This window comes from Pelophylax lessonae (assembly GCF_965119305.1).
Source record: "Pelophylax lessonae genome assembly, chromosome: 10".
Taxonomy (NCBI): Eukaryota; Metazoa; Chordata; class Amphibia; order Anura; family Ranidae; genus Pelophylax; species Pelophylax lessonae.
The window spans coordinates 228,655,892-228,668,196 of NC_138777.1; the positions used below are offsets into that span (position 1 = coordinate 228,655,892).

Here is a 12,305-nt window from a genome sequence, read left to right on the forward strand (position 1 = left end):
TATTCATTTACTATTGCAATTATTTATTTATTAACTATTCTTTATTATTATTATTTTTTATTGTTATTTTTTTATCATTTATTTATTAATTATCATTTATTAACTATCATTATAACTTTATTATTTATTAATTTAATATATATTTGTTTATTTATTATCGTTTATAAGCTATCATTTATTAATTAATTATTATTTTATAATTTTATTATTATTTAATTTATTATTTATTTATTTGTTACTTATCATTTATTACCTTTTATTGATTAATTTATTATTATTATTATTATTATTATTATATTATTCATTCATTTAACATTTATTTATTTATTTTAATTATCATTTATTAACTATCATTTATTCATGTATTACTGTTATTATTTATTTATTTATTAACTATCATTTATTCAATTATTATTATTAGTATTATTAGTTCTACGACTGACTGTAAACCTTTTATTGACTTCTATTATTATTAGTAGTAGTAGTATTGTTATTATTTTTTTATTGTTATTATTTATTTATCATTTATTTATTAATTATCATTTATTAACTATCCTTTGCACAGGCTGCCTACTGCGCCAAAAATTGTGCCACCTATTGTGTAAAATTGTTTTGTTAGCTGTGATTGGTCACAGTGATCACATGGTACAGACAGGGCCAATCACAGCTTATCTCTACCATGTGATTAGCTGTGGCCAATCACAGCTAACCACAACAAAACAAACGGAATGAATCCGTTTCATTCTGTAAAATGCTTACATATAGCAATGAAATTCACTGCTATAAGCAAACATAATGTAAAAAAAAAATAAATAAAAAAAAAAATAAAAAATCCTGATAATTTTCCCAGAGTAGTACAGTGTTACTATGGTAACATTATATTGCTCTGGTCACAAAAAATAAACGTAAAGAAAAATGTAAATAATAAAAAAAACAAATAAACAAAATTGAAAAAAAATTCCTTTTTTTTTTTCATGCTGTCACCAGTTAGTGTCCCTGATCACAGCCACACCAGTTATATGATGACACTGGACTGCACTGGTGACAGTATGTAAAAAAAAAAAAAAAAATTTTATATTTTGTTTTTGTTTTTTAATTATTTTTCCAAAAGTTATGACAAAAAAATTACAACTTCACAAGACTCACTATGCCTCTTAATAAATTCCTTTGACTGTCTACTTTACAAAAAAGGGTAATTTGGAAGATATTTTTTACTGTCCTGGTGTTTTAGGGTCTCACGAAATGAGATCGGCCGTCAGTAAATCAGTGATTGATCAATTTTCAGCTCTATCCCATGGATTGTGTACTCTATAACTTTCCTACAGACTAAATAAAATATACTGATTTGGGTTATTTTCACCACAGAAATGTAGCAGAATTCAATTTAGCCTACATTTATGAAGAAAGATTATTTATTTGCAAAAAACATCCCCAAAAATTTAATAAAAAATAAAACCATTTAAAAAAAAATTATTACATTTTTTTTTTTTTTTCGTACTTCCACCAGTCAGTGTCCCTAAAAACCGGCACACCAGTTATATGATGAGGCTGTACTGCACTGGTAACAGTATGTAAAAAAAAAATAACTTGGGAAATTTTTTTTTTTATTTCATAATTTTCCAAAAAAGTATGACAAAAAAATTAAAACTTCAATAAATTCGCCATGCCTCTTATTATATATTTCGGACTGTCTACTTTACAAAAAGGGATAATTTGGGGGATATTTGTACTGTCCTGGCCTTTTTTTAGGCCTCAAGAAATTAAATAGGCCGTCAGTACATTAGGATTGTTCAATTTTCAGATATATTCCATAGTTTGTGGGCTCTATACCTCTATACCTTTCCTACAGACTAAATAATATACACTGATTTGGGCTATTTTCACCAAAGAAATGCAGCAGAATATAATTTAGCCTAAATTTATGAAGAAAGGTTATTTATTTGCAAAAAAAAAAAAAAAAATTCACAAAAATGTAATAAAAAATAAAACCATTTAAAAAAAATTATTACATTTTATTTTTTTTTTCGTACTGCAACCAGTTAGTGTCCCTTATCATCGCCACACCAGTTAAATGAAGCTGTACTGCACTGGTAACAGTATGTAAAAAAAAAAAAATTGTGATTTTTTTTTTTTTTTTATTTTAATAATTTTCCAAAAAATTATGACAAAAAAATTACAACTTAAAAAAACTCGCCATGCCTCTTATTATATATTTTGGTGTCTACTTTCCAAAAAGCGATCATTTGGGGGATATTTGTACTGTCCAGGTATTTTAGGGCCTCAGGAAATGAGATAGAGCGTCAGTACATCAGGATTGATCAATTTTCAGATATATCCCATAGTTTGTGGGCTCTATACCTTTCCTACAGACTAAATAATATGCACTGATTTGGGTTATTTTCACCAAAGAAATGTAGAAGAATACAATTAAGCCTAAATTTATTTGCAAAATTTTATAAGGAACGAGGAAAAAACACATTTTTTTCTCAAGATTTATGGTTATGTTTATTTAGCAAAAAAACCCTATAACATCAGTGGATAAAGAAATGGTCAACTAAGTATTGAGGGAGGGGGGCTGTAAGATAAAAAAAAAAAAACTTCTGTGTGCAGCAGCCCCTTTCAGCCCCCCCTAATAATATAATATGCACTGATTTGGGTTATTTTCACCAATGAAATGTAGAAGAATACAATTAAGCCTCAATTTATGAAGAAAGATTATTTATTTGCAAAAAAAATAATAAAATAAAATCCCCAAAAATATAATAAAACCATTTAAAAATAAACAATTACATTTTTGTATCTCAGAAAATGAGATAGGCCATCAGTACATCAAAATTGACAAAATAATATGCACTGATTTGGGTTGTTTTCACCAAAGAAATGTAGCAGAATACAATTTAGCCTAAATTTATGAAGAAAGATTATTATTTTATTTTTTTTTTAAATCTCAAAAAATGTAATAAAAAATAAAAACCATTTAAAAAAAAAAATTATTAAACTTTTTTTTTTTTTGTTTTTTACTACCACCCGTCAGTGTCCCTGATCACTGCCATACCAGTTATATAAAGAAATTTACCCGAATACATTTTGTTCTTAATTCATGAAGAAAGATAATTTATTTGCAAAATTTTATAAGGAACGAGGAAAAAACGCATTTTTTTCCTCAAGATTTATGGTTTCGTTTATTTAGCAAAAAAACCCAGTGGTGATTAAATACCACCAAATGTTGTGTGAACAAGATGATAAAAATGTCATATTCATATAAATGTCATATAAAAATATAATATAAAAATAAATAAAAATAAATAAACATAAATAAATAAATAAATAAAAATAAAATAAAAATATAAATGTCATATAGAAATGTCATATATGGAACACAGTGTTCCATGACCGCGCAATTGTCATTCAAAGTGTGACAGCGCTGAAAGCTGAACATTGGCCTGTGCAGGAAGGGGGTGAAAGTGCCCGGTATTGAAGGGTTAAAAGAGCTGGAAAATCACTTGAATTGAATCAGTTGGTAAAGCTCGGATGAGATTTTAGGGATTGGATTTACGTCTTTCTTGCTCGGAGAAAAGCCTTATATAGATGACGGCGTCCCTTTCTTCATCCGGTGACAGAATACGGAGATCCCGAGAAATCAATTGTACCCTGAGCACAATTATAGACAGAAAATTACATTTAGTGTCTGATCGAAGTCGCACGCCATTATATTACGCAGAATATATATTATGAATCCTCGTTTACGCTTGTGGCAGTTTTCAGGCGCCCTCTGAAATGCGATCTACATTGTTTTTCGCCTCCTCGCCATAGGTGTGCACAGCCTTTTACATTAGGGTGTGCACCTCAAAGCTTGAACACATGTGTGTGCATATATATATATATATATATATATATATATATACTGACAGTGTCAGTAGGGCAGTTGATGGTGTCAGTAGTTTTTATTTTTATTATTTTTTTATTTTTAATTTATTATTTTTTTTTAGGATCCCTATTAGGGGGGCTTTGGTGAAATATCCTCATATTGTAAAGCGCTGCGCAAACTGTCGGCTCTATATAAATCCTGTATGATAATAATAATAATATCAGGGGTTTAAACGGGGAATCTGTGCTACACAGGACGATTAGGGTGTGCCCAGGCACACCTGGCACACCCTGTGCGCACGCCTATGCTCCTCGCCACCTGTTTTAACCTTCAATGGGATGCAGCAGCATGCCACAACTAGGTGCGTTACACACGGTTGCCCGGGGGTTTCACTAGAATGGTTAACGCTTGGTGCTGCCCGCTGAACACGGCATAGGGGTATGCATTTTGCTGCGACCACGACTTGTGTACAAACCCCTCCGGCTGCAGTTTAACGTTAAAGCGAAAACCTAAAGCCGACCTTCACCCTAAGGTCCCGCTCAGACGACGCATAACAGAAACTTGCATTCCCACTCGCGATTTTGTTGGAAACCGCGTGTCACACATACAATTCAATGGGCTTCCCTTTATGCGATTGTCGCCACAAAGAAGCTCAGGGAGCAGATTTTGGCCCTGAGGAAGGAGGGATTTCACACTTGCGATTTGATGGAATTCTGCTGCGGTCATAACAACACCTGACTTTCTCAAGGGTAAAAGGTTTTACCCTTGAGAAATTCGCGTATTGTAGTGACGCAACGCGTCGGGAGGAGCAGGGTGATGTCACTTATGGTCTACGGTCGTGACCAGAAGTCTCGGATTTATTGCACCGCTATTGCGGAAACCTGCTGATTTGTACTGAATTGTAAGTGTTTACTATTGTTCTTAACCACTTGCCGACCACCCGCCGCAGTTATACTGCGGCAGGGCGGCCCTCCTGGGCAAACCGATGTAGCTATACGTCGGTCGCGCACAGGCAGCTAGGGGGCGAGCGTGCACTCCCGGTGGGTGCGGGGAAGCCGATGCAGCAGGAAGGCGGCTCCGATTCGCCACCTGACACTCTTGATCGTTCCCCGCAGAGAGAGAAGGACAGTCGGCTGTTGTAAACACAGCCAACCGTTCTTCTCCCTGAAATGATCACAGAGCGCCTGTGATCCATCTATATGGGATCACAGGTCTCTATGATCATTTCACAAGCCACGCCCCCCCACAGTTAGAAACGCCCCTAGGTATACATTTAAACCCTTGATCACCGACAGTGTTAACCCCTTCCCTGCCAGTGTCATTATTACAGTAACAGTGCATATATTTAGCACTGATTACTGTAGTAATGTCACTGGTCCCCCCAAAAGTGTCAAAAATGTCAGTCAATGGTCCAATCTGTCCGCCGCAATGTCGCAGTCCCGCTAAAAATCGCAGATTGCCGCCATTGCTAGTAAAAAAAAAGCAATAAAAATGACATAAATCTTTCCCATAGTTTGTAGACGCGATAACTTTTGCGAAAACCAATAAATATGTAGCAGAAAACAAATTGGCCTAAAATGTTAAAAAATATAGATTTTTTATTTTTTTTGGAATGTTATATAGCAGAAAGTGATTTTTTTTTTTTTTCAGAATTGTTGCTCTTTTTTTGTTTATAGCACAAAAAATAAAAATCGCACAGATGATCGAATACCACCAAAAGAAAGCTCTGTTTGTGGGGAAAAAAAAGGACATCAACTTCATTTGGGTACAGCGTCGCACGACCGCGCAATTGTCCGTTAAAGTCACGCAGTGCCGAATCGCAAAATAGGCCCTGGTCTTTGAGCAGCCAAATCTTCCGGGGCTTAAGTGGTTAACCACTTACCGCAAAGTGACGTAGGGCTACGTCGGCAGACTTTGCAGTATTATACGGTATTATATATGATGATTCTAGCTAGAGACATCACCCCGGTACCGTGGTTTAGAGCCGACGGTCGGTTTCCGTCGGTAAAGACTGATGCGGCTCGGGAGCCGTTCGATCGTTACCTGGGTGAGCGAGAGGGGACGCCCCCCCCCCAGCTCCCACCGCCTTCCGTGGCTTTGCTCGGCGCTCCCGTCCCACCGGGAGCCCCGAGCACCCAGCCGGCACGTCCGCCGGCTGGATGGAGTCCCGATCAAAGCCGGAGACGGCTTCAATCGGGTCTCCGATGACGTAACCCGGAGGCGGCGTCCATGACGTCACATCCGGGTTACACTGCTGCTAAAGGCGGCAGATTTAAAAAACTAGTGTATTCAAAAATGCAGTTTTCGGCGTTTTGCATACATGGAAGTGCAGTGGAGGGGTTTGGGGTCTTTTAGACCCCCGATCCCTCCATAAAGAGTACCTGTCACTGCATATTGGTGTCACAAGGGATGTTTACATTGCTTGTGACAACAATAAAAGTGATCAGATTTTATTTTTTAAAAACATGTAATAAAGTTAAAAAAAAAAATAAAATAAATAGGAAAAAAAAAACATTTTTTTAGCCACCCCCGTCACCTCGCGCACGAAAGAAAACGTATACGGAAGTCTAGCCGTGAATGAAATCGCTGTTCAAACCACACATGTGAGGTATCGCCGCGATCGCCAGAGAGTGGGCAATAATTAAAAAAAAGAGCTACACTCTAACTCTAAACTGGTAACCGTTAAATAAGCGTCGCAGATTGAGATCTCTATTGACCGTAGTTTGTGCGATCCCACGGGGGGGGGGGGGGCGCAATTTTAAACCGTAACATGTTGGGTATCTATTTACTCGGCGTGACATCATCTTTCACAATATACAAAAAAATGGGCTAACTTTACTGTTTAGTATTTTTTAAAATTAGTGAAATGTGATTTTTCAAAATTTTTCCAAAAAAATGGCGTTTTAAAGACCGCTGCGCAAATACCGCGTGTTAAAAAATATTGCAATGACCGACATTTTATTCTCCAGAGTCTTTGTTTAAAAAATATATATAATGTTTGGGGGTTCTAAGTAGTTTTCTAGGAAAAAATACTGATTTTAACGCGTGAACAAAAAGTGTCCGAAATAGGGCTGGGGTGGTTAAATTTGTAAAAGTGCCATAAAAAGTCTGATAATAAATACAGAGGTGATTTATTGTTCAGCTTCCAGTATATGGACAGATATTTATATGAATCTCTTCCAGTAACAAACATGAACTACAAGTGTCAGCATGCGCAGTCTCCGCCCACCTACCTCCATGTCCATGCTTCAGTACCCGCCCCCCTATTAGCAAGTGCAAGCTGCAGTCTCCGCCCAGCCATCAGCATGTCCACGCGCTAGTCCCCGCCCTCTATTTGCATATCCGAGATTCAGTGCCCGCCTCCATCACGATGCCAAGGTGCAGTCCCCGCCCTTCATTAGCATATTTTAGCTTTAATCGCCAGGTCCCGGCTACAGTCTCCGCCTCTCTGTGTACAGTGTCAGCGTGTCAAGCCTTCAGACTCCGCCCCCTTGTGTATTTCAGCCTGTCCTGCTGAAGTCTCCGCCCCCTATGCAAAAATGTCAGACTGTTTTTGTCCCAGTTCCCGCCCCTATGTGTATAGCAGCGCGTGTAGTTCGCCGTAGTCTCCGCCCCTCCGCTGCATCGGCCATCGCTCTCCCCTGTGTGGGGCGGGGTTGGGGGTGTGTCCGGGCTCTGCGCAGCTCCCGGGCTTCTCCGATCCTCATTCGGGATGATGGCAGCGCGGTGAGCGGGACAGGCGGGAGCCGGGCGGAGGAGATGGTAAGGACCGGCCGGTGTCATTGTTCTGTATGAGCCGAGAGCATAACACAGCTCACTGCTACTGCCATGTACTCTACCGAGTGTACTGTGTGCTGAGCCTCGGGTGTGCTGTACTGAGTATACTGTGTACTGAGCCTCAGGTGTGCTGTACTGTGTGCTGTACTGTGATCTGATCCTCAGGTGTGCTGTACTGAGTATACTGTGTGCTTTACTGAGCCTCAGGTGTGCTGTACTGTGTATACTGTGTACTGATCCTCAGGTGTGCTGTACTGAGTATACTGTGTACTGATCCTCAGGTGTGCTGTACTGTGTACTGATCCTCAGGTGTGCTGTACTGTGTACTGATCCTCAGGTGTGCTGTACTGTGTACTGAGCCTCAGGTGTGCTGTACTGTGTACTGAGCCTCAGGTGTGCTGTACTGTGTATACTGTGTGCTGAGCCTCAGGTGTGCTGTACTGAGTATACTGTGTGCTGAGCCTCAGATGTGCTGTACTGTGTATACTGTGTGCTGAGCCTCAGGTGTGCTGTACTGTGTATACTGTGTACTGAGCCTCAGGTGTGCTGTACTGTGTATACTGTGATCTGAGCCTCAGGTGTGCTGTACTGTGTATACTGTGTACTGAGCCTCAGGTGTGCTGTACTGTGTATACTGTGTACTGAGCCTCAGGTGTGCTGTACTGTGTATACTGTGTACTGAGCCTCAGGTGTGCTGTACTGTGTATACTGTGATCTGAGCCTCAGGTGTGCCGTACTGTGTACTGAGCCTCAGGTGTGCCGTACTGTGTATACTGTGTACTGATCCTCAGGTGTGCCGTACTGTGTATACTGTGTGCTGAGCCTCAGGTGTGCTGTACTGTGTACTGATCCTCAGGTGTGCTGTACTGTGTATACTGTGTACTGAGCCTCAGGTGTGCTGTACTGTGTATACTGTGTACTGAGCCTCAGGTGTGCTGTACTGTGTATACTGTGTGGTGAGCCTCAGGTGTGCTGTACTGTGTATACTGTGTGCTGAGCCTCAGGTGTGCTGTACTGTGTATACTGTGTACTGAGCCTCAGGTGTGCTGTACTGTGTATACTGTGATCTGAGCCTCAGATGTGCTGTACTGAGTATACTGTGTACTGAGCCTCAGGTGTGCTGTACTGTGTATACTGTGATCTGAGCCTCAGGTGTGCTGTACTGTGTATACTGTGTACTGAGCCTCAGGTGTGCTGTACTGAGTATACTGTGTACTGAGCCTCAGGTGTGCTGTACTGACGCTTAGGTGTGCTGTACTGAGTATACTGTGTACCTAGCCTCAGGTGTGCTGTACTGTGTGCTGAGCCTCAGGGGTGCTGTACTGTGTACTGAGCCTCAGATGTGCTGCACTGTGTATACTGTGTACTGAGCCTCAGGTGTGCTGTACTGAGTATGCTGTGTACCTAGCCTCAGGGGTGCTGTACTGTGTACTGAGCCTCAGGGGTGCTGTACTGTGTACTGAGCCTCAGGTGTGCTGCACTGTGTATACTGTGTACTGAGCCTCAGGTGTGCTGTACTGTGTATACTGTGTGCTGAGCCTCAGGTGTGCTGTACTGTGTATACTGTGTGCTGAGCCTCAGGTGTGCTGTACTGTGTAATACTGTGTACTGAGCCTCAGGTGTGCTGCACTGTGTATACTGTGTACTGATCCTCAGGTGTGCTGTACTGTGTATACTGTGTACTGAGCCTCAGGTGTGCTGTACTGAGTATACTGTGCATCAGGTGTGCTGTACTGTGTGCTGAGCCTCAGGTGTGCTGTACTGTGCCTCAGGTGTGCTGTACTGTGTACTGAGCCTCAGGTGTGCTGAGCTTCAGGTGTGCTGTACTGAGTATACTGTGATCTGAGACTCAGGTGTGCTGTACTGTGTATACTGTGTGCGGAGCCTCAGGTGTGCCGTCCCCATGTACTGGTCCCAGGAGTGTGTTGTCACCTTGTTGTGGAATAAATAGTACATTTCTATGGATGGATTGTATGCGGCACATGTACAGTCGGGGGGGCGCACTGTCATCACGGCACATGCGCTCTCTCTGTGAATGGCTCTGTGGGGGGATTCGTGTCTCTCGGTGTTTTCATGCGTTTGGTTCCCTTCTTTATCTCAGTGCTGCTGATTTCCTTCAGCCTCTTTGCATCCACTTCCTCTCTCCATGTGCTGTAGCGGGTGTTGTGTGTTGAATTGGAGACTCGCATGTGACAATGCAGGAGGCCAGTTGTGATCCAGGGCAGATTGTTGTGGCGGGATCACCGGGGAATATTCCAGTAGTATTGAGCTCCATGTGTCTGGCGGGGTGAGATGTTATCCTCATATATCATTTATACCCACACACTACTGAACGCATACACAGGAGGAAGGGTGCCCCGTCGCTGGCGTGGGTCGGGGGGGGGGGGGGGGAGAAGGGTGCCCTGTCGCTGGTGTGGGTCGGGGGGAAGGGTGCCCTGTCGCTGGTGTGGGTCGGGGGGGGGGAAGAGAAGGGTGCCCCGTCGCTGGCGTGGGTCAGGGGGGGGAGAAGGGTGCCCTGTCGCTGGCGTGGGTCGGGGGGGGGGTGCCCTGTCGCTGGTGTGGGTCGGGGGGGGGGGGGAGAGAAGGGTGCCCTGTCGCTGGCGTGGGTCGGGGGGGGGGGGGGGGAGAAGGGTGCCCTGTCGCTGGTGTGGGTCGGGGGGAAGGGTGCCCTGTCGCTGGTGTGGGTCGGGGGGGGGGAAGAGAAGGGTGCCCCGTCGCTGGCGTGGGTCAGGGGGGGGAGAAGGGTGCCCTGTCGCTGGCGTGGGTCGCCGGGGGGAGAAGGGTGCCCTGTCGCTGGCGTGGGTCGGGGGGGGGGGATAAGGGTGCCCTGTCGCTGGTGTGGGTCGGGGGGGGGGGGGGGGGAGAAGGGTGCCCTGTCGCTGGCGTGGGTCGGGGGGGGGGGGATAAGGGTGCCCTGTCGCTGGTGTGGGTCGGGGGGGGGGGGGGAGAAGGGTGCCCTGTCGCTGGTGTGGGTCAGGGGGAAGGGTGCCCTGTCGCTGGTGTGGGTCGGGGGGGGGGGAGAGAAGGGTGCCCTGTCGCTGGCGTGGGTCGCCGGGGGGGAGAAGGGTGCCCTGTCGCTGGCGTGGGTCGGGGGGGGGGGGAAGAAGGGTGCCCCGTCGTTGGCGTGGGTCGGGGGGGGGGAGAAGGGTGCCCCGTCGTTGGCGTGGGTCGGGGGGGGGGAGAAGGGTGCCCTGTCGCTGGCGTGGGTCGGGGGGGGGGGGAGAGAAGGGTGCCCCGTCGTTGGCGTGGGTCGCGGGGGGGGGGGGGGGGGGAGAGAAGGGTGCCTTGTCGCTGGCGTGGGTCGGGGGGGGGGGGGAAGAAGGGTGCCCCGTCGTTGGCGTGGGTCGGGGGGGGGGAGAAGGGTACCCCGTCGTTGGCGTGGGTCGGGGGGCAGGGGAGAAGGGTGCCCCGTCATTGGCGTGGGTCGGGGGGCAGGGGAGAAGGGTGCCCCGTCGTTGGCGTGGGTCGCGGGGGGGGGGAGAAGGGTGCCTTGTCGCTGACGTGGGTCGGGGGGGGGGAGAAGGGTGCCCCGTCGTTGTCGCGGGGGGGGGAGAGAAGGGTGCCTTGTCGCTGGCGTGGGTCGGGGGGGGGGGGGGGGAAGAAGCGTGCCCCGTCGTTGGCGTGGGTCGGGGGGGGGGGGGGGAGAAGGGTACCCCGTCGTTGGCGTGGGTCGGGGGGCAGGGGAGAAGGGTGCCCCGTCGTTGGTGTGGGTCGGGGGGGGGAGAAGGGTGCCCCGTCGTTGGCGTGGGTCGGGGGGGGGGGGGAGAAGGGTGCCCCGTCGCTGGCGTGGGTCGGGGGGGGGGGAGAAGGGTGCCCCGTCGCTGGCGTGGGTCGGGGGGGGGGAGAAGGGTACCCCGTCGTTGGCGTGGGTCGGGGGGCAGGGGAGAAGGGTGCCCCGTCGTTGGCGTGGGTCGCGGGGGGGGGGGGGAGAAGGGTGCCCCGTCGTTGGCGTGGGTCGCGGGGGGGGGGGGAGAAGGGTGCCTTGTCGCTGGCGTGGGTCGGTGGGGGAGAGAAGGGTGCCTTGTCGCTGGCGTGGGTCGGGGGGGGGGGAAGAAGCGTGCCCCGTCGTTGGCGTGGGTCGGGGGGGGAGAAGGGTACCCCGTCGTTGGCGTGGGTCGGGGGGCAGGGGAGAAGGGTGCCCCGTCGTTGGCGTGGGTCGGGGGGCAGGGGAGAAGGGTGCCCCGTCGTTGGCGTGGGTCGGGGGGGGGGGGAGAGAAGGGTGCCCCGTCGCTGGCGTGGGTCGGGGGGGGGGGGGGAGAAGGGTGCCCCGTCGCTGGCGTGGGGGGGGGGAGAAGGGTGCCCCGTCGCTGGCGTGGGTCGGGGGGGAGAAGGGTGCCCCGTCGCTGGCGTGGGTCGGGGGGGGGGGAAGGGTGCCCCGTCGCTGGCGTGGGTCGGGGGGGAGAAGGGTGCCCCGTCGTTGGCGTGGGGGGGGGGGGATGCACCATGTTTATCGGACGGCTGAGCATCGTCCACACCGGCCATCGCACAGCACCTGCAGCTCCAATCGTCTGCAGAACATCTCCTCTTCCAGGATTGCAAAACTCCTCCCTATTCACCGTGCTGCCGAGTCATTCCAGAGGCTTAACCCCAATTCCGGGCGGGCGGGCGGGTAAATATCCGTTATTTGGAGTCACATCTGTGAAATGTCTGATCTGCTGAA

General features: G+C 46.8%; 1 protein-coding gene across 2 annotated transcripts in view; it reads left to right on the forward strand.

Annotated features, from left to right (window-relative positions):
- Nucleotides 1-7,542: 7,542 nt before the first annotated feature.
- Nucleotides 7,543-12,305, forward strand: part of PLEKHG4 (pleckstrin homology and RhoGEF domain containing G4) — a 182,776-nt gene continuing 178,013 nt past the window's right edge. For both annotated transcript variants that reach the window (XM_082270023.1, XM_082270024.1), the window contains exon 1: nt 7,543-7,630. In XM_082270023.1, coding sequence (XP_082126149.1) covers nt 7,628-7,630 — 3 coding nt within the window. In that variant the 5' untranslated portion in view covers nt 7,543-7,627. The remainder of the gene's footprint in view (nt 7,631-12,305) is intronic.